Source organism: Nannobrachium achirus (assembly GCF_963921795.1).
Source record: "Nannobrachium achirus genome assembly, chromosome: 13".
Classification (NCBI taxonomy): domain Eukaryota; kingdom Metazoa; phylum Chordata; class Actinopteri; order Myctophiformes; family Myctophidae; genus Nannobrachium; species Nannobrachium achirus.
Genome location: NC_137833.1, coordinates 53,502,035 through 53,528,173, shown reverse-complemented (window position 1 = coordinate 53,528,173; position 26,139 = coordinate 53,502,035). Strand labels below are relative to the sequence as shown.

Below are 26,139 nucleotides of genomic sequence, written 5' to 3'. Positions count from 1 at the left end.
AGTTATTCCAGAGCCTAGGGGCAGCTGCTGCAAAGGCCCGGTCACCCCTAGTTGTTCTGTTTGTTGCTAACTCAGTCAACAGCAACTGGTCAGCGGACCTCAGGGCTCTGGCTGGGGAGTAGTCGGAAATGAGTTCTGCGAGTGATGGGGGTGCCGTCCCATTCCTAATTTTAAAAACATACATAAGAATCTTAAAATTAATTCGGAAGCAGACAGGGAGCCAGTGGAGTGAAGCTAAGACTGGTGTAATATGGTCACGTTTCTTTTTTCCGGTGAGGAGGCGGGCAGCGGCATTTTGGACCATCTGTAGGCGTCTAAGTAGTGCTTGATCTATACCGACATACAGGGAGTTACAGTAGTCCAACCTAGAGGAAATGAAAGCATGGATAACCTTCTCAAGGTCGTTATGGGATAAATATGGTTTGATTTTTGCTAAAAGTCTAAGGTGAAAGAAGCTAGTTTTGATGACAGAACTAACCTGTTTGTCCAATTTGAAAGCTGTGTCAAAAATTACACCAAGGTTTTTAACGGAGGAGTGAATGTATGGACTAAGGGGACCAAGGATGTCAGGGGGGGGATAGGAGAGTGTAGACCAAAGGTGATAATTTCAGTTTTACTGTCATTGAGATTAAGGAAGTTTGAGGCCATCCATGATTTGATATCTGCCAGGCAGTTTTGCAGTAACTGTAATGGGTTGTAAGCTGGGTCGTTGTATTTTGACTTGAGGGGCAGGTAGATTTGAATGTCATCAGCGAAGCAATGAAATGAAATATTATGTCTTGTTATGATTTCTCCTAGGGGCAGAATGTACAGTAAAAATAAGATGGGTCCCAGGATCGAGCCCTGGGGGACCCCACAGGTGAGAGGGGCCTTACTAGAAGAGAATTCCCCAAGCTTCACGGAAAAACTCCTGTTTGTTAAATAGGATTTGAACCACAGCAGTCACAGCAGTAATAAGTTGAGTAAACATGTTGCTAAATTCTTCTGCAGAGTGGCTATTGATAGAACGGGATCTGATTGAGCGTTTTGTGGATTGTAAGTTAACATTAAAAACTATATCAAAAATAATGGCTTTATGATCTGACACAAACAGTTCATGGGTACATATGGCACTGAGGTTTAGGCCCAAGGTAAAAACTAAGTCCAATGTATGCCCATGAGTATGCGTAGGACCTATTACATGCTGTGTTAAATTAAAAGATTCGGTCAAGTGCAAGAAATCAGCAGCGAACTTGTCGGACGCAACATCAATATGAATATTAAAATCACCTGACAGTACTACTTGGCTGTATGTAACTATCACGGAGGATAAAAACTCTGAAAACTCATTTAAAAAGGCACTGTTAGGGCCAGGAACACGGTAGATTAAAATAGAGTAAAAAGGATTAGAAGAGCCAATCTTAAACATGTGTGCCTCAAATGTATTAAAAGAACCAATGTCGATAGAGCGACAACTGAATTTCTGATTAAAAACAATGGCTAGCCCACCACCTCTACCAGAAGGCCTGGGGTCGCTGATATATTTGCAGTCGGGTGGACATATGGCATTCATCACTACACAGTCATTACCTTTCAGCCATGTCTCTGTTAAAAAGAGAAAGTCAAGATTATGGGAGGAGAAAAAATCCCGTAATATAAACTTTTTATTGCAGACGGACCTAGCATTTATTAGTGCCATTTTTTAGAATAAATGAATTGGCATTTGTAGATTGTTGCTTTTGATTTTTGTGGCTGCTAGGGATCAGGGGAACTGTAATTAAAATGGATGCATCACGCTTTGTGCTGATGTGCATATGGGCTCTAGCTGTTATCAACACAGTTAATCTGACATGGCACAGAGGGTGTGAGAATAGGGGAGCAGACAGGGGCTGAGCATAGGAAGGACAGGGGATGTAAAACAAAGGTAGGGGTGGAGGGGGTGCTATTTAGTCCTGTCCTCCTGGCCCATCAGGGGCTTTGTAGCTGGATTCTGATGTTTGATGATAGAACACTGGTACCCTTGTTATTTAAGTGGAGATTGTCTGGTTTATACAGGTCTCTTCTGGTCCAGAAATAGTCAAAATTGCTTATGAAGCCATGGCCCTCTACTATACAAAACTTAGTGAGCCAGCAATGCAGTGCATAGAGGCGGCTGACATTTTCACTGTTTTTCCTAAGTGTAGGAATTGGTCCAGAAAAAATGCACGTTTTACTTAATCGTCAATGCAAGTAGTTCATAGTCCTGATGTAACTTGGTGGATTGTCTGTACCTAATATCATTGGTTCCGACATGAACAATGATGGTATGAGCTGTTGGGTGGCGGTTAGTGATAGATGGAATGAATTCAGCCAAGTCCAGAACTTTTGCACCAGGTAAACAGTATGTAATACCATTTGGTGGTTCTAGAGACCTCACCATAGAGTCTCCTATTATTAGGAATGAGGTTGTTTGCAGCCTCCGTTGTACACGGCCAGTTTAGCCGGCGCACCGGAAAGGGGGAGCGAATTGACTGTGACACCATCCGTCATAACAGACAAACATGGAGCGGCGGCAGGCGAAGCACTCACTCTATGACGGACAGAACCGCTGGCCTCGGGGTTCTCTTCCAGCGGCCGCTCGCCTGACCCAGGCTCAGCTACTGCCGCCGGCTGCTTACCACGGCTCTGCGGGGGAGACGACGCCGGGCGTTCATCGCGACTCTGCGGAGTCGCATGGCTGCTCTTGGGCTGGGAGTTTCGCTGGACAGCGGCTTGGAGCTGGAGGTGCTTTGCAGATGGTTGCTGGGTTTTCTTTGGCACTTTCTTTGCTGTGGATCTGTAAGGCAGAGGAGGGAAATCCTCCTGTTCATCCAGGACGCTAAAACTATTTGTTAGCGGAATCCCCTGCTGTTGTTGCTGATGGTCCGACGATCTGACTGCTTTTCCACCTACGACCACAGCCCAGTGGTTCGCCAGTTTGTGCCGGGGAGTGGAGCTGACGCAGGCCCTGGGTCTGGTTCCTGGATCAGGAGCAACCTCCCGACACCCATTTTCCATGGAGGAGGACCACGGAATGGTGGAGTCATTGTCCGATGGAATCCTGCTCAGGGCCTCGAGCTCAGAAGCCCCTAGGATCGCGAGCCTTTTTGCCTGGACAGTAGCAAGCGTGGAGAAGTCCAATACCATTTTGGCTTTTTGAGCTAGTTCGGTCTTCAGGCGGGAGATGTCATCCCTCAGCTTCATGAAGGTAGGCTTGGTACGGATGGGGGGCGAGGGGTCGGCGATGTTGTTGAGACATTCCCGCTTGATGAATTTAGCTACATCCGGTGGGAAGTTCTGGTAGTCGGCCATGACGTAGTTTTTCAAAATCAGACCACTTTGAGAGCGAGTGGACTCATCTGGAGAGAGACCATAAAGGACAGGATGGAGGGATCAAATTTAAGGGCCAAAGGGATTATTGGCCCCTTAATGGCCTGGACATCTGAGGTATAAATGTATGGGCTTTTTATGTCCCCATTGTAGATCAGTGAGCTCGAGTTCCAATGTAAGATGTTAAAGGACAGGCTTGCAGGGAACTCACCTACTGTTTTCAGTGTGAGGACAAGGATTAAATAGTTTCTAAAGTCAGGGAGCAGTTCAAGTTTCTGGCAAGGCAGTTAAGGAAAAGCACATAAACACAATAGCCAAAGTTAGCAGCAAGGCTTTCCAAAAGGAGGAAATTGTAAACAGCCATGTAAGGGATCCCGGTTGTCACTTTATGACCGCATAATTAGAAAATATTTTCAGATGGGAATTTGTCTTGTCTTTTGACAGGACACATTTTTGACAGGTTTGAGAACACTGCGGTAGGAGGATACTTGTAGTTGGGCAGCTTCCTGTGTTGTCGTGTGGGACGACTGGAAGTCCTTGAGAATTTGGAGGACCTGCTTGAGTACCTGCTCATCTGGCTGCCACTCCATCTGGGGACGATCAAACAAGACACTCTCCATTAGATCAGTGGTTCTCAACCTGTAGGTCGGGACCCAAATAATTTTGGGGGGTCCCCAGATGATTAACTTAATGTGCAACACTGTTTTCTCACTCAATAGTAAACAAACCAACATCAAGTTTAAGAGGGTATATCTGCACATTTCTTAAGTGACAATTTAAGGACTTTTTAATACCTCTAAACATTGGCCAAATTGTCAAATATTAACTCAACTCAACTCAACTTTATTTATATAGCACATTTCACATGACAAGTCAACCAAAGTGCTGTACAAGTTAAAAACAAAGAGCGAACAGTGCAATAAAAACAAAACAATAGCATACAATGAAAAAAGCATACAAAAAGAAAAAGCATTATTACCAATAAAGGAAGTCAGGTGTCGCTAAAAGCCAGGGAGAAGAAATACGTTTTTAAGAGGGATTTAAAAATAGATATTGACTGGGCAGCTCGGATGTGAATAGGTAAGTTATTCCAGAGCCTAGGGGCAGCTGCTGCAAAGGCCCGGTCACCCCTAGTTGTTCTGTTTGTTGCTAACTCAGTCAACAGCAACTGGTCAGCGGACCTCAGGGCTCTGGCTGGGGAGTAGTCGGAAATGAGTTCTGCGAGTGATGGGGGTGCCGTCCCATTCCTAATTTTAAAAACATACATAAGAATCTTAAAATTAATTCGGAAGCGGACAGGGAGCCAGTGGAGTGAAGCTAAGACTGGTGTAATATGGTCACGTTTCTTTTTTCCGGTGAGGAGGCGGGCAGCGGCATTTTGGACCATAAGTAGTGCTTGATCTATACCGACATACAGGGAGTTACAGTAGTCCAACCTAGAGGAAATGAAAGCATGGATAACCTTCTCAAGGTCGTTATGGGATAAATATGGTTTGATTTTTGCTAAAAGTCTAAGGTGAAAGAAGCTGGTTTTGATGACAGAACTAACCTGTTTGTCCAATTTGAAAGCTGTGTCAAAAATTACACAGAGGTTTTTAACGGAGGAGTGAATGTATGGACTAAGGGGACCAAGGATGTCAGGGGGGGGATAGGAGAGTGTAGACCAAAGGTGATAATTTCAGTTTTACTGTCATTGAGATTAAGGAAGTTTGAGGCCATCCATGATTTGATATCTGCCAGGCAGTTTTGCAGTAACTGTAATGGGTTGTAAGCTGGGTCGTTGTATTTTGACTTGAGGGGCAGGTAGATTTGAATGTCATCAGCGAAGCAATGAAATGAAATATTATGTCTTGTTATGATTTCTCCTAGGGGCAGAATGTACAGTAAAAATAAGATGGGTCCCAGGATCGAGCCCTGGGGGACCCCACAGGTGAGAGGGGCCTTACTAGAAGAGAATTCCCCAAGCTTCACGGAAAAACTCCTGTTTGTTAAATAGGATTTGAACCACTGCAGGGCGGTACCAGTGATGCCTACACTTTGTTCGAGGCGAGATAATAAAATATTATGGTCAACCGTGTCGAATGCAGCCGTCAGGTCAAGAAGCACCAGAACAGCTGGGCAGCCGTCATCTACAGTTAAAAGGAGATCATTAAAAACTCTTAAAAGTGCCGTTTCTGTACTGTGGCCTGGTTTAAAACCAGACTGGAACTTTTCGTGAATACCATGGGTGGTTAAAAACTGCTGCAACTGTGCGTACACTGTCTTTTCTAAGACCTTCGATAAAAAAGGCAACTGGGAGATGGGTCTAAAATTTGATAAGACAGAGGGGTCCAGATTTTTTTTTTAATTAAAGGCTGCACCACAGCATGTTTGAAGACAGCTGGGACGCAACCTGTGATGAGACATGTGTTAATGATTGATAAAATTGTAGGACCGACAGAGCTAAAGACATCTTTAAGAAGGCGAGAGGGAATACAATCAGATGGACAGTTTGTGGGGCGTAGGTGACTGACTATATCCGACAGTGCAGTGAGGGATATAGGGTCAAAATTCTCAAGAGATGCATGGCAGAGGGGAGGAACTGGGGAAAGAATAGCAGGCATGTGAGCTGATCTAAGGGTTGCAATTTTATCAATAAAATATTTTGAAAAGTGCTCACAGAGGGTGGGTGATGGCACAACAGACGGTATAGTGCAGGGATTAATTAGGGAATTAAAAACATTAAAAAGAACCTGGGGTTTGTGGCTAGATTAAAACAATCCAAAAGATTTAGGAATTCCTTAACTAAGGGTTTAGACTCACAGCATACATGCACGTTAAAATCACCAGTTAAAAGTATGAGGCTTGCAGGGAACTCACCTACTGTTTTCAGTGTGAGGACAAGGATTAAATAGTTTCTAAAGTCAGGGAGCAGTTCAAGTTTCTGGCAAGGCAGTTAAGGAAAAGCACATAAACACAATAGCCAAAGTTAGCAGCAAGGCTTTCCAATAGGAGGAAATTGTAAACAGCCATGTAAGGGATCCCGGTTGTCACTTTATGACCGCATAATTAGAAAATATTTTCAGATGGGAATTTGTCTTGTCTTTTGACAGGACACATTTTTGACAGGTTTGAGAACACTGCGGTAGGAGGATACTTGTAGTTGGGCAGCTTCCTGTGTTGTCGTGTTGGACGACTGGAAGTCCTTGAGAATTTGGAGGACCTGCTTGAGTACCTGCTCATCTGGCTGCCACTCCATCTGGGGACGATCAAACAAGACACTCTCCATTAGATCAGTGGTTCTCAACCTGTAGGTCGGGACCCAAATAATTTTGGGGGGTCCCCAGATGATTAACTTAATGTGCAACACTGTTTTCTCACTCAATAGTAAACAAACCAACATCAAGTTTAAGAGGGTATATCTGCACATTTCTTAAGTGACAATTTAAGGACTTTTTAATACCTCTAAACATTGGCCAAATTGTCAAATATTAGAGGCATAAATTGTGAAAATAGCTGATCTACATGCTAGAACCATATTATACAAAATGTAATCCCTCAACTCTCAGTGCTTGTCAGGGTGGGGGGGGGGGTCCCCAGTTAAAATATGATTCTTTTGAGGCTGGAATCACACATTAGCGTGAAAAAACTTGTCTCCTCCGTATGAAAACGGCCTCTTGGGGGCGCTGTACTAATGCATTGTCAATGGAAGGTCGTTTGTTTTAGTTTTGGGCAATCCCGTTCATTTCAGTGATCGGATCATTTCGTTCACGGTAAAGATCCGTTCAAAAGATTCGTTCAAACGATTCGTTCATAGCGCGATCGTCCCGTGAAAAACACAATCGCGGGAGCGTTTTTATTACATCGCGAGTACAGCCCACCGTCGCGTCCTGTCTGCCGGCCGGGGCTTTTAGGGGGAGGGGCGGGGTTGTGAACGAAAGTGTGAACGACCCATTTCAGAGATTTGAACGAATCGTTCACGAGTCATGCTAATGATTCGAATCTTATGAACGAATCACTCATGAACGACACATCACTAGTTTGTTTACTTGTCGTTGCCGTGTCTCTTGCGCAACCGAAGGCAAGAGACACGGCCAAGAGACACGGCAACGACAAACAACAAAACAACCTTGCATTGACAATGCATTAGTACAGCGCCCCCAAGAGGACGTTTTCATACGGGGAAGACAAGTTTTTTCACGCTAATGTGTGATTCCAGCCTGAGGGTGTGCTGGGCTGGCGTTAGCCGCTAAGCTAGCTGGCTATCTGGCGTTAACCGCTAGTAAAGCTAACTGTTGCCGTTTGCCACCACGTTAATCTGCTGCTGGCGTTAGCCGCTGAGCTAACTAGCTGGGCAGCCGATGTTAAAAGGAGCTAACACTCCAGCTAACCGCTATATCACATTCTCAACGCGTTGACAATACCCAACCCAACTAGTAGGCGTGCCTGCATGAACTGTGTTTGTTTGCATTAGCGCAGCTAGCTAGCTACCTAGCTAGCTGCGTAGCAGTGGAGTGAGGGGTTCCGTTTCCACGGTAACAACATCAAATACAGCAACACGTTCACGACACAGTTTTCACGTACAATAAATATCGTTTTGTGTAGATTGTTTTGTCTTTTTTCTTCGACGGTTGTGCTCTTCTGTCGCGGATCCTCGCTGCTGGTTCAAATCAGCCCGCCGTAAGGAGCGCTCCCTAGTAGAGGTGGGACGTTCGCGAACGAATTGAGTCTTTTGAACGGCTCTTTGAAATGAACGATATGATTCGGTTCACAGTGGTGGTAAAGAACAGTGGTGGGAAAAGTACTCAATTTCTTTACTTGAATAAAATACTGCAATCAAGTAGAAGTTTGGAATGTTAATGTAGCCTACTTGAGTAAAAGTAAAAAACGTATTGGTATCAAAATGTACTCAAAGTACCAATATTAGAATGTACTCATTATGCAGAATGTCCTGTTTCACAGGTTTTCCAATGAGTAAAATGTAGAAAAATCATTTGAAAATAGCCGATCTACAAGCTCACAATGTGTCGCAACGTGACACATTTTGAGCTGAGCTTGTAGATCTGCTATTTTCAAATGGCAGGTATGTATATAGGGTTGAAGTTATTTGTAATACAAAGTAGGCTAACTATAGTAACTCGAATGAGCCATTTTTTTTGTTCTCTCATTTTCTTTTCTTTACATATCTACTGCATAGTACTGTGTTCTATTTGTCTGACATTCAATGTTATATGAGATACTTTAATGGTTTCCTGTGGAAATAAGCTTATAAGTCTTTTCATGGATCTCCTTTTAGTAGACCTTGTAGTCTACCAGTGAACTGTACCGTCATGAAACTGTACCTTTTCCTATGCAAACTTCTAATAAAGTCTTCAATCAATCAATCAAGTCTTTTGAACGGCTCTTTCAAAGGAACGGATCCCAGAGATCCGGCTCACTTCAAAGAGCCATAAATCCCATCTCTACTCCCTAGCGCCAGTTCAGCCAATCAAAAGCTTCCATGGGCGGGGTTTGCCCAGAACTCATGTGCAATTCCAAATAACGCCTCGGTGACAAGACTCTCTCTCTCAACTGACTCTGCCTCCATGCTGTCGGGCAGAAAGCACGTAGAACGTCACAACAACAATAGCGTTGCCCATGGAAGAGAATACGCAAGCTGATAATAATGCTCACTGTAAAACACAACACTAACTGATAGGGTTAGTGTTAGTAGTACTACTAAATATATACTAAGGACATGCTACTAAATATCATCAGCCGAAGATCTGGCCGCAAGAAAATATATCGCTCAGCGATTTCTTCCCGAGCGTTTCTAGATATCTAGTAGCAATTGATATTTGGCGCTGTCTCTGTCGCAAACTGATCATACAGTATGAAAGAGGCTGCGCACCCTCAAAGATCCGTGTTAAATGGGAGCAGACTGTCTGTCTGTCTGTCTGTCTGTCTGTATGGGTAGATCGATGGATGGATATATCATGAACTGAAGCGTAGGGAACGTTAGGCGAACGAGGCGCCCGCCTTCTAACTGAGAGCTGATCTCGCCTAAATTAAAACATAAAATCATTCTCTATTTCCATTGTGTAAAGACCTGACTGGACCTAGGAATGTCGCTCAACCAGTTCCATTCATTGACTATAGTAAGCGGCTGGGCCATTGAGAAAGTGTTACCCTTTTAGAGATGTAAATTTAATTGGGCTCAAGTCGCAACAACAGAGACAATAACACACTGAACAAAGTACACTCTGCTTTCCTCCTACCTGTAGGATATCCTCTGTTCCAAATTAATAAAGTCCATAATAGTAAACAGCTTCCAAACACAATATGTGATGATCATTGTGTTGTTTAAATCCAGCACGGCTGGATTAAGAATTGACGTCTTGTTGTATCTCCTTCTCCAGCTGTAGCATATTATCTGCATATTATCTGCCTCTAATTTCTGACAATTTGGTCCATGTTTAATTTGTCATTTAAAGGGGAACTCCACCACTTTTCAACCTATGTTCATATAATTGATCCTCACTCAAAAATAGCTTTTCCTTTTTTTTTTTTTTTTTTTTTTTCAGAGGAGGGCTGTGGGCAGGTCAGAAACCCATAGTCTTGTGACATCATCGATTGCCAATCCAGCTTATAGAAACTGCAGGCTTTCTATTCCTGAAAAGTTGCAATTTTAAAGTGGAAGCCATTGTTCTCGCGATAATAAAAATCTTTTTTTTTTTTTTTTTAAATATTGATAAAAAAAAAAATTGGAAAATGATGATGTCACAAGACTATGGATTCTGAACTTCCCACAGCTCTCCTATAGTCAGGTTCACTATGTATTTTCGTTCAAAATTTGTGGGGATTAGTAAAACTATACATTTTTGGAATCTTCAGATTATGGGGAATCCAAAAATCTTTGTTTACATTTGCACAGAAACCTGCAAAGCTGCCATTTTGGACGTTCAAAATGGCTGACATAAAATACATAACTTGTGCTATCTTGGCTTCTAGACAACCTAGAAACCTAATTAAACATGCCAATCCTATGTTTTCTGGGTCAAGGAATCAAATGAGTAAATGATGGGTGTAAGATATTGCGGACCCCCACCCCCTTTCTGGGTGTTATCTATTTTGGGACCTCCCAGAACAGTACACCAGCCAGTTAATGTCCGATTTTCATAATATTAGAGTTGTTTTGTAGGTTTTAAAACATCCTGAGTTCATTTATTACACTTTTAAAGCAGCCAAAATGACCTTTCTGACTTTTGGTTGGGGTCTTTCCTCACCTGGGACCCCCCAGATGGACCCCTGCCTGAACCCAGTAATCTCAGTGATCTCAGTAATCGCTCTGCTCCAGAACAATGTTAAATTAGATCATAATTGAAGCATAGAAGTTGTTGTAGCTGGGCTCTGAAAACAAAAAGGAGTAGTAGCAAATACCAGGGGTCTTCCACAGGAGGTCCGGGACCCCTGGGAGGTCCTCAGAGTTACTACAGGGGGCCCGCCAAATCTTGATGGGATTTCTTTTGAAACTTTTTTTAAAACTTTTAATGTTTTTATGTATACTGATGGTTTATTAGTATTCTCAGTATTATTTATAATTTTTTAAGGTATTGCAACTTCTTTCACAGTTCCATTGACCCAAGCTGGAACACAATCAGTTAAAATAATCAATGCTCTGAAAAATACACGAGATGGGTGGACCACCCATCTGACCACTCAACACGGCAGCCGAGAGAGAGAGAGTCTTTCCAGATTTCCAGAGTGCGCCCTGATCCAGAGGCGAGAATCGAAACACCATCCCACTTTCAACAATGGACCAAGGGCGGAGCGCTTGTTTTCGGGGGGATGACGAAGGCATGCCGTCTCAGGCTACCATGAGCCACGTGAGACACAGTGGCGAGTAAGCGGTAGTGAGCGAGTTGCCGCGTCGAGCATTGACCGAATTCACGTTACGCACCTTCCTGGCGCTGATGTCACGGTAGAAGGGGAAAAACTACTAATATCCCATAGAGTTAACACAGAAATCGCAAATTTAATGCAATTCCGAATCGTAATGTATAAAATACGGCTAGCATGATCAAGAACACAAGATAGTATGTAGCAACTCATAATGTAATAAGGGCTCATAATGTAATAAGGGCTCATAATGTAATAAGAACAATTTAATAAAAACTCATAATGTAATAATCAGCTCATAATGTAATAAAAAAACGAGCGCATAACGTAATAATGGATTTTTCAATAATGTAATAATGTAATAATGTGTTACATTAAGAACCTCCCCATAGGAGGCTCATAATGTAATAAAACTTCATGTATGCGATAAGGTCTTGCTGCGCAGTCATTATGGCTTATATGGACACGACGGGGTAATAATTCCCCGAGGCGGAGCCGAGGGGAATTATCAGCCCGAAGTGTCCATATAAGCCATTCAACATTCAACGAAATAATGCAATCCTAACATCACGGTAATAACAATCAGTATTGCCTGCATGTGCCGTCAAAAAGGCATTTCTTGCAGGTCAGCCTGTGCGTGTGCGAGCTGTACGGGGGCTGGATGACGTTCTGCCCGGACTGGCTGGCCGGCAGCCCCAGCCTGAACATAGGCCAGTCAATCTAAGCTAAAAAAGGGCCTGACCCAAAAGAAATTGCAATAGTAATGGTTCAAGATTTTTTATGATCCTTAGGGTCATCCAAATAACATATTAAAAGTTGTGAATGATATATTTAGTGGATCACGGTAAATTCAGGGGGTTCAAGTTTGGGTCCATTCACTTACTATACAGGAAAAAAGACCCCCAAAAATATCTTCTTTAAGTAGCATGTGAGGGGTCTAACTAGGGCTAAAAACGGACCCATAGAACTATGGTATAGTGATGAGTCATCACTTTTCTGGGGTCAGCTCCATTTTGTGGTGTCCGTTTTTAACCCGACAAATGTTTTTTGTGCAAAATGAATGCTTGCAATGGATTCAGGATCATGAAAACCCCTAGTTAGACCCCTCACATGCTACTTAAAGAAGATTTTTTGGTGGTCTTTTTTTCCTGTATAGTAAGTGAATGGACCCAAACTTGAACCCCCTAAATTTACCTTGATCCACTAAATATATAATTCACAACTTTTAATATGTTATTTGGATGACCCTAAGGATCATAAAAAGCCTTGAACCATTACTATTGCAATTTCTTTTGGGTCAAACCTTAGATTGACTAGCCTAACACCTCCAACTGGCTGTACCTGTGGGTGTACCTGGTGTTCTTCAACGGCCTCTGGGTGGCGGTGCCGCTCCTGCTGCTGCACCAGTCCTGGACGGCGCTGGGACGAATGCACCACCACGCCGCCGCCGCGCACGCAAAGCTCTCATAATTAGAGATGGAGCTCGTTCATTTTCTTTTTTTGGATAATGAGTGCCTTATCGATCCTGCTTCTTGAGCCGGGCTTTTATCGAGCCCACGCCACTATTGAGTATTTTCTAATATTGATATTGATATTGCTAATACATTTGTTATCGAGTTTGTAATGGGCTCGGGTTTCGAGCTCCATTCCTTCTCATAATCGAGTGCATGGATTAAACGCACTGTTCCCCAAACAATGGGCCAGGACCCATTTGTGGGTCGCAGACACATTTGTATGGGTCATCAGTAGATATATATTTTTGCAGTCAAGATTATTTTTTTAAAGGAGAAAAAAAACTTTTCAGGAAGACAATCTTAACATTTTTCAAAAGAAATGCATACAATCCAAGGTATTCCATGAAAAAAACGTAGGAAGTAGTGAAAATAGCCGATCTACAAGCTCACAACGCAGCGCGAAGTGACGTGTTGTGAGCTTGTAGATCTGCTGTTTCTCGAAGCTAAAAGGTTTGGGAACCGCTGGGTTAAAGCAAAGTAAAATCTCAAGGATCAAAAGCCAAGTCCTAATGTTGCAATTTGTGAAACAGGATCGAGCCCCTCCACACACTAGCAGTAGTGATTCCTAAACAGTTAGCACAATAAAAGGTAAAATGATGATGTTTTAGTAATATTGTTCCTGCTGTGCTACATATAACTGCCAACCAGGTGAAGAAATCACGTATTGAGGCTTTAACCTTTGCTTTTATATGAACGATCTGGGATTATTACGATTTTATAGAAGACACTTGAACATACCATATGACCTTACAGTTACAGTTACAGTTTATTTTTTTAATAATCAGTAACTAGTAAAAGTATAATATTTGGATCCAAGTTGTAGTGGAGTAGAAGTAAAAGAATTGGAAATTGGAAATACTAAGTCCTCAAAATAATGCAATACTTAAGTAAATGTACTTTACACCACTGGTTTTGACAATAAAGCTTACTTGAATTGAATTGCTAGAGGGTTAACTTGCATAGATACTGTAGCCTATATATATTTGTCTAGAATGCATATTTTTTGTGCTGTAAGTGAAATTATCTACACAATGTAGTCTGTATGTTGTATTGACTTGACACTCAAAGAACAAAAACACTAAAGACTGTCTTGTATTAGTCCATGTTAGTTTGAACATGTGGTTACTGTACATGTTACATACAAAGGATTAAAGCAAAAATAAAGCACATATGCACTGAAAAGATGTTTGTCAGGCCAGGTCCCAATCTGCCATTTGTGAAACAGCGTGAAAGGACCCCACTCTCAGAGTTACAGACCTCAGTTACATTGTTGTTTTTTTCCCACCAACAGTAAACAAACCAACATACATTAAGTTTACACAGGGTATCTGCAACCTTTATAAACTTACAATTGAATGACTTTTAAGACCTTAGAATACCAAAAATAAAGCAAACATTGTGAGAATAGCAGAAATACAAGCTCACGCCGACTCGCTGTGTGCCATTTTCACAATATGCATCTGTGCAACCGACTCAAAATAAAATGTAATGTCTACAATTCCAAGTATAGCGGCCTGAAATGTTGGGAACCCCTGCCATAGAAGAAATGCTGTACGACTTTATCCATGTTTTATTCTTGGCTATTCAAAGAGAGCAGATGCACAACCTCACAATCTGCCATTTCTTCTTTTAACGCAAACCTTCTCTTCTGGGGATCACTTACCCAGGGGGCAAAGGAAGGTGTGCTGCATTTCCCCCGACATACAAAGTTGTCCACCAGAAATATTTTCTATGACCCAGTAGGATCACAACCTATATGGACAACCCGGTCAATTTGTACAACAAAGTCCAATATGGCCGCCTCAATAGCCCCTATTAGTTTTAATGGGGGGTGAATAGGGCAAAATTTTAAACTGAGGGATATTTCCACGAAACTTCACAGGTTGATCAATGGTATACATATGAAAATGTTTTGTATTGCAAGTTTCCATGAAATCCAATATGGCCGCCACAATATGGCCGCCATAATGTAAGGACCCAGAAAATAGGTTTTGCCTCTAACTTCTGAACCAGATGAGCTAGAAATGCAAACTTGGTGTCTATTTCATGGTGTCTGACCATGGGAGACTCAATGGAATAGCTAATTTTATTATTGGGTGTGTCTGGAACTTTATTGTGCATATTTGCAAGATGGTGGACTCCCAAAATAGAGCTTTAACATAATTTCTACCATGATTGTTGACTGCTTTTGCAAATACAAGCAATATGAATCCATTTGCTAAGATTTATGGCACAGAAGGGACTTATACCTGTATTATTCTTGAGTTTGCATGTTGTCAAAATGGCTGTAAACGAGATATTATATTTCCTGTCCGATTCTACTGTATGTAGTTGTAGTAGCAATGACTTCAGATAAAATCAGAGACCAAAACAATGTATCTTAGAAATTATTTAATTTATTTATATTAAAAAAAAGAAAAAAAGAGAGAGATTATCTCAATGAAATGAATGCAACTGCCTTTTTGGGTCTTTTACACATAGACATGCACATGCTTTCCAACAACTTCAGCTTCAGGGAAATTATAATGAACACATGATATCCTCCACTCAGGTAAAGATGGGTTGTACCAATCTTCCTATCCATCACATGGTCTCAGCCCTTGGACTCGCACAGTGTCGTGCCTGCCCTTTATTCACAGCCTGAGTGGCAGATATACCACCAGCTATCCCTTTTTCACTGGAAAGAAGGCATGGTTCAAGACCAGCATGGGTCTAAATGTCCCTGCACTTCAGGAGTTTGGTGAAAATTCCTCTTATTCCCTCTCAGAGGATGTCAAGAATCAGGCTAGAGACCTCACAATAGCTGTATATGCATCAAAAGCTGACCATTCGGAGGACTTTGACCTGGCAAAGCTGAGAGTGTACAAGTTCCTAAATAACCGATCAACCCTGTTGAAGCTGCTGCCACCTACAGAAAATGCCTTTGGCCTGCACCTGAAAAGAGCTGCTCTAGCAGCAATAATAGATAAAACTGCACACATCGTGAAGCCAGACATCACTTGCTTCACTGAATATGGATGGTCTCTCAGTGGTGGGAAGGCAGTCCCCTGTCCATCTACAGAGCCAGCCTGGCCTATATCAATGGACAAGGCAATATCATGTAGCTGTATCAAAGGCTGCCAGAAAAACTGTTCATGTGCGAAGAAGGGAATTGCATGCTACTTGGGGTGTCGTTGCCAAGGACTGGAGACAAGATGCAGCAGGATAGGTACACATGACAGTGATAGTGACTAGCAATTATTTGCATTATAATGCAGCCTGTTTTAATCATGTGTTCATTATAATTTCGCTGAAGTTGTTGGAAAGCATGTGCATGTCTATGTGTGAAAGACCCAAAAAGGCAGTTGCATTCATTTCATTGAGATAATCTTTCTCTTTTTTTCTTTTTTTTTTAACCCTACCAGTGCCAGCCCCTAGATGGCGCCAAAGAATGCCAGGCTTTCTCCCATAGGCGAGCGCATTAGCATCCGGGGACTCACGTTGCAGTGACGCGCGTGCTCACGTTCGTGCACGTCATGGAAAGGTCCCGGATGATAATGCTAACAGAATAGCTATTCCCATTTTGTCATTTTAAAGATCATTTTTCGGCGATTTCGCCGTAAATAAACCTCGCGCCACATCCCTAAAAACACAATCCAGAGATATGGGCCTCCAAAGATGTGGTTTTTCATTGGATTCGGCGGCGATTCGCGGCTACGTTCGCGGCTCACGGCCGGCATGGCTTCCCCAGGATTTGGACCACTGGATTTTAAATTTAGGCTCAGGCTTCAGAAGGCCTCGGATCATTTTATTCATTTCATTAAAAATCCCGAACATGTTCGGGATAGGCACACTGGACTACGTTCCGGAAGCGGCGCTGAACATTCGGTGAACATTGGGGGTCTCAAAAATGTATTTTAAACCATTTTTAATGGAATATATCGTCGGACCATGTAAAATGGCTAGCTGGCTAGCGTAGGACGAGCCAGGACCACCCACGACTCTACAAGCACATCAGGGTAAGTCAATTAATAAAAAAAAAATTGTTTTGGATTGAACATATCCCGAACATGTTCGGGATAGGCACAGAATGAGTTAATATAAATAAATTAAATAATTTCTAAGATACATTATTTTGGTCTCTGATTGTATCTGAAGTCATTTCTACAACTACATACAGTAGAATCGGATAGGAAATACAATATCTCGTTTACAGCCATTTTGACAACATGCAAACTCAAGAATAATACAGGTATAAGTCCCTTCTGTGCCATAAATCTTAGCAAATGGATTCATATTGCTTGTATTTGCAAAAACAGTCAACAATCATGGTAGAAATTATGTTAAAGCTCTATTTTGGGAGTCCACCATCTTGCAAATATGCACAATAAAGGTCCAGACACACCCAATAATAAAATTAGCTATTCCATTGAGTCTCCCATGGTCAGACACCATGAAATAGACACCAAGTTTGCGTTTCTAGCTCATCTGGTTCAGAAGTTAGAGGCAAAACCTATTTTCTGGGTCCTTACATTATGGCGGCCATATTGGATTTCATGGAAACTTGCAATACAAAAAATGTTCATATGTAGACCATTGATCAACCTGTGAAGTTTCGTGGAAATATAGCTCAGTTTAAAATTTTGCCCTATTCACCCCCCATTAAAACTAATAGGGGCTAATATTGAGGCGGCCATATTGGACTTTGTTGTACAAATTGACCGGGTTGTCCATATAGGTTGTGATCCTACTGGGTCATAGATAATATTTCTGGTGGACAACTTTGTATGTCGGGGCAAATGGAGGTTTCCTAAAAAAAGGCTGGTTTGCCCCCTGGGTAACTGGCACAAAATATTTTCACAAGCCACGTGTAGTGAATAACTAACTGTACTTGTGTAGTGAATAACTAACTGTACTTCACTCCAAATGTTCATCAAGCCACATGTGAAGTGAATTACTGTAACTGTAATTGACTCCAAATGTCCGTTTTAGATATTTTCAATGAATGTGAGCACTATAGCTTCTAATATAGCATCCTGACTTTCCAGGAATATAAAGCCTGTGGTTTCTATTAGCTTGGATTCCGTGGGTTTTGTAATAACAAATCCAAATCTACAAAGTAACTAAAGTTTTCAAATAATTGTAGTGGAGCAAAAAAAGAAGTAGAAGTAGAATTAAAAGTATTGAAAGTTGGAAATAAAGTAAAAAATACCTTTAGATTCTCATACAATCCAACAATTTGAGTTTAATGTCATGATATGACAGTTGCAAAGGCCAATAGGTTAAAACGCGTGTGTGCACACAAATACTATCTACAATACATTATCTCACATAGTTTGGAATACAGTAGTTTGGAAACGGATGGACCCTTGCAGGTCGTTAACTCTGAGAATAATATACAAATTTACTCTGAGAATAATATACAAATTTACTCTGAGAATAATATACAAATTTACTCTGAGAATAATATACAAATTTACTCTGAGAATAATATACAAATTTACACAGATATTGCTAATGAGGCTTATTCTAGCAGTCACCTGGCCTCTGTCCAATTCCAAACATCATCACATGACCATTATTATGGTTACTCCCACCCTAAAAAAATGCCCAACTAACTGCGTTGGAAACCCCCACACAATGGCAACATCATCATGATACATCAACTAGCTTTATACACACAGAGCATACAGTAAATGTAACAATTAAAAACAATCGTGATAATTTACAATGGCAAAGTCGTGCAACTGTGCATGTGTGTGTGTTTGTGAGAAAACAATTTGTGAATTATCTAATGATGTGAAATATTGACTGAATAGTCATAACAAGAAAAAAATTAAAATAGAAGTTGTGTGACACCGTGGTACGACAAAAAGAAAAATAACCCTTAAGTGATTTCTCAATAATTTAATTACTTTGAGGAGTGTGTGTATCCATACAGTATGTGTTAAACCTTGAACCACGTGTTGCTCAAATACTCTCAAAATAAGACTTTTTGAGAATGATTTAGGCCTATGCCACAGAATTACCGCTCTGTACTTGGTCTGCTCTTTTCCTCCCCCTCTACACCATATCTCTTGCTGTATAGTGAGCTTGTAGATCAGCTAGTTTCCCTGGGAAGATATTTAGTGTATAAATGAGGAATTTACAAACACAGCTGTCGTTCATGGATTCGAACAAAGCATTTAGGATTTACGCCGTTATCCAGATTTGTCCATAAAAAAGTTTAAAAAGCACAAATACAATGTACAAAAAATATATCCTAAATATATACCTCTCTGCATGTGGCATTTTTAACACTTTGAAGCAATGACATATTATGTCGACTTGAATTAACCTTTTCAAGGCCTTTTTTTAAAACGCACTTTCATTTAAGACTTTTTAACCTATTTAGAACTGGAATTATTATTAGCTATTGAAAAATAGCAGATATATGCTATTTTTGTAATAGTGGTTAAAATAATAATGTGTTCCAGGTTCTTAGTGGGTTAAGGCAGTGTTTCTCAAACTTTCAAATTTCAGCGTCTCCCCTTAACTCTGACAGTGTACAAATGGAACCAAATGAACCCTAACAGGTTCATTTGGTTCCATTTGTACCCTGTCAGAGTTACAGACTTGTATGGGTCAATTTAGACCCCTCTAAAAGGAACCATACAGAGTCCCTGGAATCCACTTTGAGAACCACTGGGTTAAGGATCCCTGGTTCCCGTGTTGGACCTCCTCTTCCTCAGCTCTTCTTGATGAGCTTGCTGACGGAGACGAAGGCTTGCTGGAGGCCCAGGCCCTTCAGGGCGCTGCACGCTTGGATCTCCCAGTGACGGCCCTGGCAGCTGGGCAGGTCCAGCTGCTTCGACACCTGCAATTTACGATTCACAATTTAGGCATTTAGCATTGTTTATCCAGAGCGACGTACACAATAAGAGAGGCAAACACATTTAAGGCCTGAGGCAGATAAAAAACTAGACCAGGTCACCTGGACGTGCCAGACCCACAATGAAAACTAGTATGGCACTGAACTAACACATGAACACACAGGATTTTATAGTCTCAGCAACAAAGCGTAGTGAGCTTGTAGATCGGCTGTTTTCACTAGTATGGCACTGAACTAACACATGAACACACAGGATTGTATAGGCTGAGCAGCTGGAAATGTTTGTGAGCTTGGAGATGGGCTGAGGAATTTATAGTGTCAGCAGCTCGTCAGCCAACTCAACTCAGCTGGTCCTGTACAGGTGACGGCACTCAAGGCAATCAGCCCAGCAAGGGAAGGGAGGGGCAGATGAGCAGTCACACTGAGGAAAAGAGGGACAGGCAGAGGAGGAAAAGAGGGACCGACAGACCGACAGACCGACCAACAGACCGACCGTCAAAGCCTTATGTAGGCCGACCCCCTGGGTCTGGCAAATATGTATTCTAAAATCCTAACTATCCTCCTGGTTCTCAAACCTTTTCATGTCAAGGACCCCCATAATTGTATGTATTCGGCCGCCGACCCCTCATCTGAAAATATCTCACATATCTCTCACATGGCCTCTCATCTTGACCTTGCATTCTCTGCTAAGACCTATTTTGTCAGATCTGCAATTTTTCGTCTTTCATAGAAATTGCTGTCCTGGGGCGCCCGCTGGCCTACTGGTCCAGGCGCATACCACTTAGGCATTGCCACATAGGCATGGATGCCTGGCGGCGTCACCGGTTCGATTTCCGATCCGGACGACCTTTGCCGCATGTCACTCCCCATCTCATTTCCTGTCAGTCTACTGTCCTATCAATAAAGGCATAAAAGCCCCAAAACAAATCTTTAAAAAATCGCTTTGTCCTAAAATGTTGATGTCTTCCACAAGTATAGTAATACAATGTGTGTGTGTGTGTGTGTGTGTGTGTGTGTGTGTGTGTGTGTGTGTGTGTGTGTGTGTGTGTGTGTGTGTGTGTGTGTGTGTGTGTGCGTGCGTGCGTCTCTGCGTTGTGTGCATGTGTACACTAGTCTACCTCTCGTATGGTCATGGAGTTGGGCAGGTCCTTCTTGTTGGCCAGCACCATCAGAGGAACTCCTTTGAGGTTGTCGTCGTTCAGGACCTTCCTGAGAACTTTCTGTGCTTCAGGCATCCTGCCTGCATCGCTGCTGTCCACCACAAACACCAGGGCCTTGCAGCCTTCCAGGTAGAACCTGGGCGGGACAGGACTGTTTACTATTTACAATTTAGGACACCCTTAAAGGTGATACACCATGAAAATTCACTTTTCCTATTTTAAAACCTTTTTTTGGGGTCCCACTAGCACCTTCTATCCTCACAAAGTCCCATTTCAGACCGTTGTGTCTTTCTCTGGTTTTGGGAAGGTGGAGGTTAAAAGCATCCCACAGGTTCTCAAAACAGGCTGTCCAGATTTGCTGCCGTTTGTGACGTCAAAAGTTTTTTTTCCAAAAGATTTTCTTTTTTTTTCATTTTTTTTTTTTTTTTTTTTTCAAAAAGATTTTGGTGGGGGGTGGCGCAGTTCAGGCCAAAGGTGGTACTGCAGCTGAAAATGCTCTGAGAGCCATTCAAAAATGAGAGGCTCTCTATTCAGGAGTGGTAATTTAGCCTCAAACCTTTTGAAAAACGTTTTTGGGACATAAACAATATGACATAAATACTTTTTAAATGCATGGTGTATCACCTTTAAAGCCATTTAGACCGGGTACGCATTATTTTGTATTATTATTTTATGTTTTAACTATTGAAAAATAGCAGATATAGATCTGCATTTTTTTTGTCGTCAACATTTGAATTTTGACCTGATTTTGACCCGATTCTCTAAGTGTCTCTCTAAGTGACTTCTAAATCCTTCTAAGGTGTTTTGAAAAAAAGTTTCTAGGTCAGTGGTTCTCAAACTCTTTCATGTCAAGGACACCCAAAATGACATATATGCATTTGGCCACGGACCCCCATCTCAAAATATGTTGTTCTAGTAGGGACCCCCCAGAAGCAAATATTTGAGTTACAAATGTTCGCTTTTTAAAGGATATATTCAAAGACTTGCCCAAAAAAAATCTAGATATTTCAAAAATAGTAGATCTACAAGCTCGCAGCGCGGCACTCGGTGCCGTGCTGTGAGCTTGTATATCTGCTATTTTTCAATTGTTAAAAGCATTCAATAATTCTAGGCCTAAAATGGGTTTTAATCCAGAGCGATTTACAGTAAACAAGGTGATACACCAAATGCATAGCAATAGTAAGGACCGCCAGTTTAACAGTAAAACAAGAAATGACAGTCCTTTTATACCAGCTTGCGCCTTGTGGACCAGCCTTGCGGAGGTGGTGACGTCACGCAAAATCTAATTGCGACCGTACTTAGTATGAAAACCTTCAGCTCATGTCACCTCATCCCAGCTCATCCATATTTGGGAAAATATGGACACATTTTGGCCAACTTAAACAACCAACGCAAGTCACACTTACAAATTAACTCTGTCCTAGTCCCTTTTATGCCCATATATGGAAATCACTGATGTCATCAATATTTAGCCTATATCTGGGAATGCCCATATATGGACATATTGTGTCAGTCATCTGCATATTTGGGAAAATACAGACACCAGGTGTGTGCATTTTTTTGGTCAAAGTTGACTTTGTCTTTAATAGACAAAGAAGCGTCCGCACACACTGTAGCCAAAGTGCCAATATTTATTTTAGGACGCAGAGGGAAAGATGATCTCATGCCAAAGCGCCAGCGCTCGGCCAGCAATCTGTCGTCACCCAGGCGGATGCGTGCGCGCGGCCCGCGCGCCCATGTGCACGCGCCCCCGCTTCTCGCCCTTAGGTTATCTTACTTATACTGTATATTGTCGTTGTCGGGTGGAAATCTTTTATGTCCAAAACCGTTCGTTTTGTATTTATCCTTTTTTTCAACCGGTTTAAAATAGTGAGAATAGCCAATCTACAAGCACACAACGCCTCGCACCGCAAGGTGTTGTGTGCTTGCTATTTCCACTAGTCTTGTATGATGAAGCAGGGCTTTACTTTAGGGGGAAAAAAAGAAAGAAAAAAAAAACATACAAACTTTGGAGATACAAGGTTTCTGCCCGACAGTGACGATGACGATATGCATTCACACTTGTTCACATTGTGATTTTGGACCCAATATGGTAAAAAATAAATTAAAAAAAATTCCATACTGGATGATGTCATATTGGCTGACCATCTGTAGATCATCTTTGCAGCTGGGAAAAACCTGCTCCATTCCTATTCAGAAGAATCCGCACTCATGTAGAATATAAATGTGGTGAGGCTGAAGCAAGAGTGGATTCCCCATTCCACCAATGCATTTCAATGAGAATGGAGCGTTTTTTTTTTGTTTTTGTTTTTTGCAGAAATCCTCTACTGGCATGAAACCACTCCATTCTCATTGAAATAAGTTGGCGGAATGGAGAATCCACACTCATACGTAGCTACCTTGGTGTGGCCTGAGCCTGACCGTGCCCTGAAGAAGGTTAATTAAGACTACTGTACTACTGAATGTATTTAGTTACTTTCAACCACGGTCCGTACCTCCAGTTGGCTCGCATCCGGTCTTGTCCTCCAACGTCCCAGATGGTCAGAGAGGTTTTCTTATCCAGCTCCAGAGTCCCTACGTTGAACCCTATGGTAGGAGACGTGTCCATCACCTGCACACAGTGATGGAACAAGTACTCACATGTTTTACTTAAGCAATAGTATCAATACTGCAATGTAGAAATACTCTGTTGCAAGCAAAAGTCAGGAATTCAAAACGTATACTTGAGTAAAGGTTTTGGCGTCAAAATGTACTTAAAGTAAAAGTACAAAGTGTTTGAAAATAGCAGATCTACAAGCTCACAAAGTGATGCGACAAAATAGGGCTAAAGTGGTTAATGTATGTTTTATAGTATCATTTATATCTGTAAAGCAAGGAAGTAACTAGTAACTAAAGTTTTCAAATAAATGTAATGCAGTAAAAGTACAATATTTGGATCCGAGATGCAGTGGAGTAGAAGTAAAAGTATATAATATACATACTTGATAAAGTTTATTTTTATTTTTATGTGAGCTTGTAGATCTGCTATTTTTTTGGCAAATGGTCCGGCCCTAAGTTAATGGATTTTGATTATCACGATAATATCATAAATCGCAATTTCTTTTGTAAAAATCATCGTGATATGAAATGTTCATATCGTCCCATCCCTAGCTTGGCGTGCTCACCTTCCCTGTCAGGAGCCGAGCCAGGAGGGTGGATTTCCCAGACGAGTCTAAACCCATCAGAATCACCTGGGGACAGACACACAGACCAACAGACAGACAGACGTTTGTATTACTTTATAATGCCATTTAGATTTTGCAATTTTTAACCAGATAAGCCACAACGTTTTGTGATAATAAAAATCCACCAAGTAAACCAAATTTTCAAATAATTGTAGTGAAGTAGAAGCATGATATTTGCCTCTGAGATGTAGTGGAGTAGACGTAAAAGTAAAGTGTACTTAAGGACAGTACTTGAGTAAATGTACTTACATTTCTGATATGGACATCAGTGAAATTGGGGAGCACCTGGGCCTGGGTGCTCACGCCCCTTTAAAAGCCTGTCTCGCCTCAACTGTGTCTTTGATTTTTGTACCTCACCATCTACAATATTATTTTGTTAACACAAATTGCTGTATGCAAATTTAAATTAAAAGGTTTTCCAGAAATGTTAAGTCAAAATGAACAAGCTACAGGCGTGTAATCAGCTATTTCCATTATATTTGAATTGTATATTTTGATGTAACTGGTGGTGAATTCGTACTGGACTACTGTACAATATTAGTGTAGTATCCAGAAAAATACAAATATTCAGGCTAAGTAGGTATAGTCTCACCTGTGGAGGATGTTTGATGGAGTTTCTAGAGATGACCAGGCCCATGGCAAAGTCCTCCTCACAAGGATGGGAGGATTGTCCTCTTTTTGTTCTTTGATTCGGTTGATTTAATCCTTAAATTCTCTTCTCTCCACATTGATTAACTCAACAGCTGTTGTTGAATCCTCACTGCTTGTATCTTCAAGGACATAGTGAATGACAGAGAGAGAGAAAGAGATAACCACCCCTCACCATGGAAGAAATGTTGACAAACCAGTTGCTGGGTCACATGACCGCGTTTGATTGGTGGAAAACTCTGACTTTGTGGCTCTGAGCCCAGCCCACACTTATCTGTGAAAATACCTGAGTCTGACAGACAGACAGACAGACAGACAGACACACACACACACACACACACACACACACACACACACACACACACACACACACACACACACACACACACACGAATCACAAGGAATCATTACTTTAGCTGGGAACTTCCTTCCTCCAAAAGCATTAACTTTTCACTTTCTCAAATTGTACTCTGTCCAGTCACTTATACTCCACCAATCTGGGAAACCACTGACAGAATCTGACTTGATTTAACTGACTGAGTAGATTTAACCGACATAACATTGATTGATTGAATACTTTCTTTGACAGAAATATAAATAGCATGTTGACACGTAAGACATGTTTGCTAAAAGGATAACACAAAAAAAAGTCCTGGGGACTTGTTTCCATTGTAGTCCTATGGATTACATTCCTCAGGGCATTTCACATTCTGTGGAGGCACTCCGAGGCAGAGATGGAGTAGTTATTGTTCTAAATTTGGGGAGAACCAGATCGTGGTCACTCCCTCTGGTGTTGTCACTCACAAGTACTTAGACAGATATGAGGAACTGTCTGAGTAAAAATATCAGAACCACCTCTCCCTCTCTCTCCGTCTCTCTCTCTCTCTCTAAAAACGGCCCAACCACAAATGGTTTGTGACAACCTGGAGAAGTGGCTATGGACGTGGAAAAAAAAAGCAGAATCTTTTTGTATTTTTTCCTTGCATAAAGTTAACGGTACCCCAACTTTCAGCATCTGTCACAGATTCTCCTAGGGAAATTTAATTTCAATCTTTGTGAGATGTGTTACTAGACACCTTTACAAAGACATTTATTGGTAAGGAATGTATTCACAGATTTGACAATGAGAGATCAGTGACTAGCCCTGGTGTGCAGGCTACACTGCAAGCACTTTGGAAAACTCTATACTCCCGAATAGACCTGGCATGTCTGGCGTGTCATTGGGAAACTCTTCAGACACCCTGAAGAAAGGAGTACTCATCAATGTATTGTTCAAAAATACTTATGTCTCGGGTATACATCAACAATTGAACAACAAGTTTGTTGATGTGCTGCTGGGGGGAACCCCTCTATATTAAAGAAGAAAATAATTTCTTCTAAGTGAGTGCTGGTTTCTTTTTTTCTAAAAACTCATCAGACACTCCTGCATCCCAGTTTGTCTCCAACCTCCCAGCTGTGAGTCCCTGAGTCAACGTGCTCTGAAGCTTGGACAACCATGTTACAGGAATCTCCTCTTGGTCATATCATCAGACGAGTCTATCATAGACAGTTTTGGAACA

General features: G+C 41.6%; 2 protein-coding genes and 1 long non-coding RNA gene across 3 annotated transcripts; all 3 read right to left on the bottom strand.

Moving 5' to 3' along the window:
* Positions 1-1,800: 1,800 nt before the first annotated feature.
* LOC308297438 (uncharacterized protein) lies at positions 1,801-3,931 on the bottom strand (the record flags this gene model as incomplete). The annotated part of the gene is made up of 4 exons (XM_080740844.1): positions 3,816-3,931; positions 3,539-3,602; positions 2,548-3,356; positions 1,801-1,824 (listed from the first exon to the last, which is right to left on the bottom strand). Exons 1-4 carry the CDS (start codon positions 3,915-3,917, stop codon positions 1,801-1,803), a joined length of 999 nt encoding a protein of 332 aa, XP_080596970.1. The 5' UTR covers positions 3,918-3,931.
* A 2,236-nt stretch (positions 3,932-6,167) lies between these two features.
* On the bottom strand, positions 6,168-9,710 carry LOC308296550. Its single transcript, XR_013962629.1, has 3 exons — positions 9,564-9,710; positions 6,464-6,565; positions 6,168-6,250 (listed from the first exon to the last, which is right to left on the bottom strand). It is a non-coding gene; the product is annotated as an uncharacterized lncRNA (long non-coding RNA).
* A 9,684-nt stretch (positions 9,711-19,394) lies between these two features.
* On the bottom strand, positions 19,395-24,292 carry arl11 (ADP-ribosylation factor-like 11; the record flags this gene model as incomplete). Its single annotated transcript, XM_080740843.1, has 5 exons — positions 19,395-19,533; positions 20,667-20,844; positions 23,204-23,319; positions 23,873-23,984; positions 24,285-24,292. The coding sequence occupies 5 exons, from the start codon at positions 24,290-24,292 to the stop codon at positions 19,405-19,407; spliced, it is 543 nt and encodes a 180-aa protein (XP_080596969.1). The 3' UTR covers positions 19,395-19,404.
* Between the last annotated feature and the right edge of the window lie 1,847 nt (positions 24,293-26,139).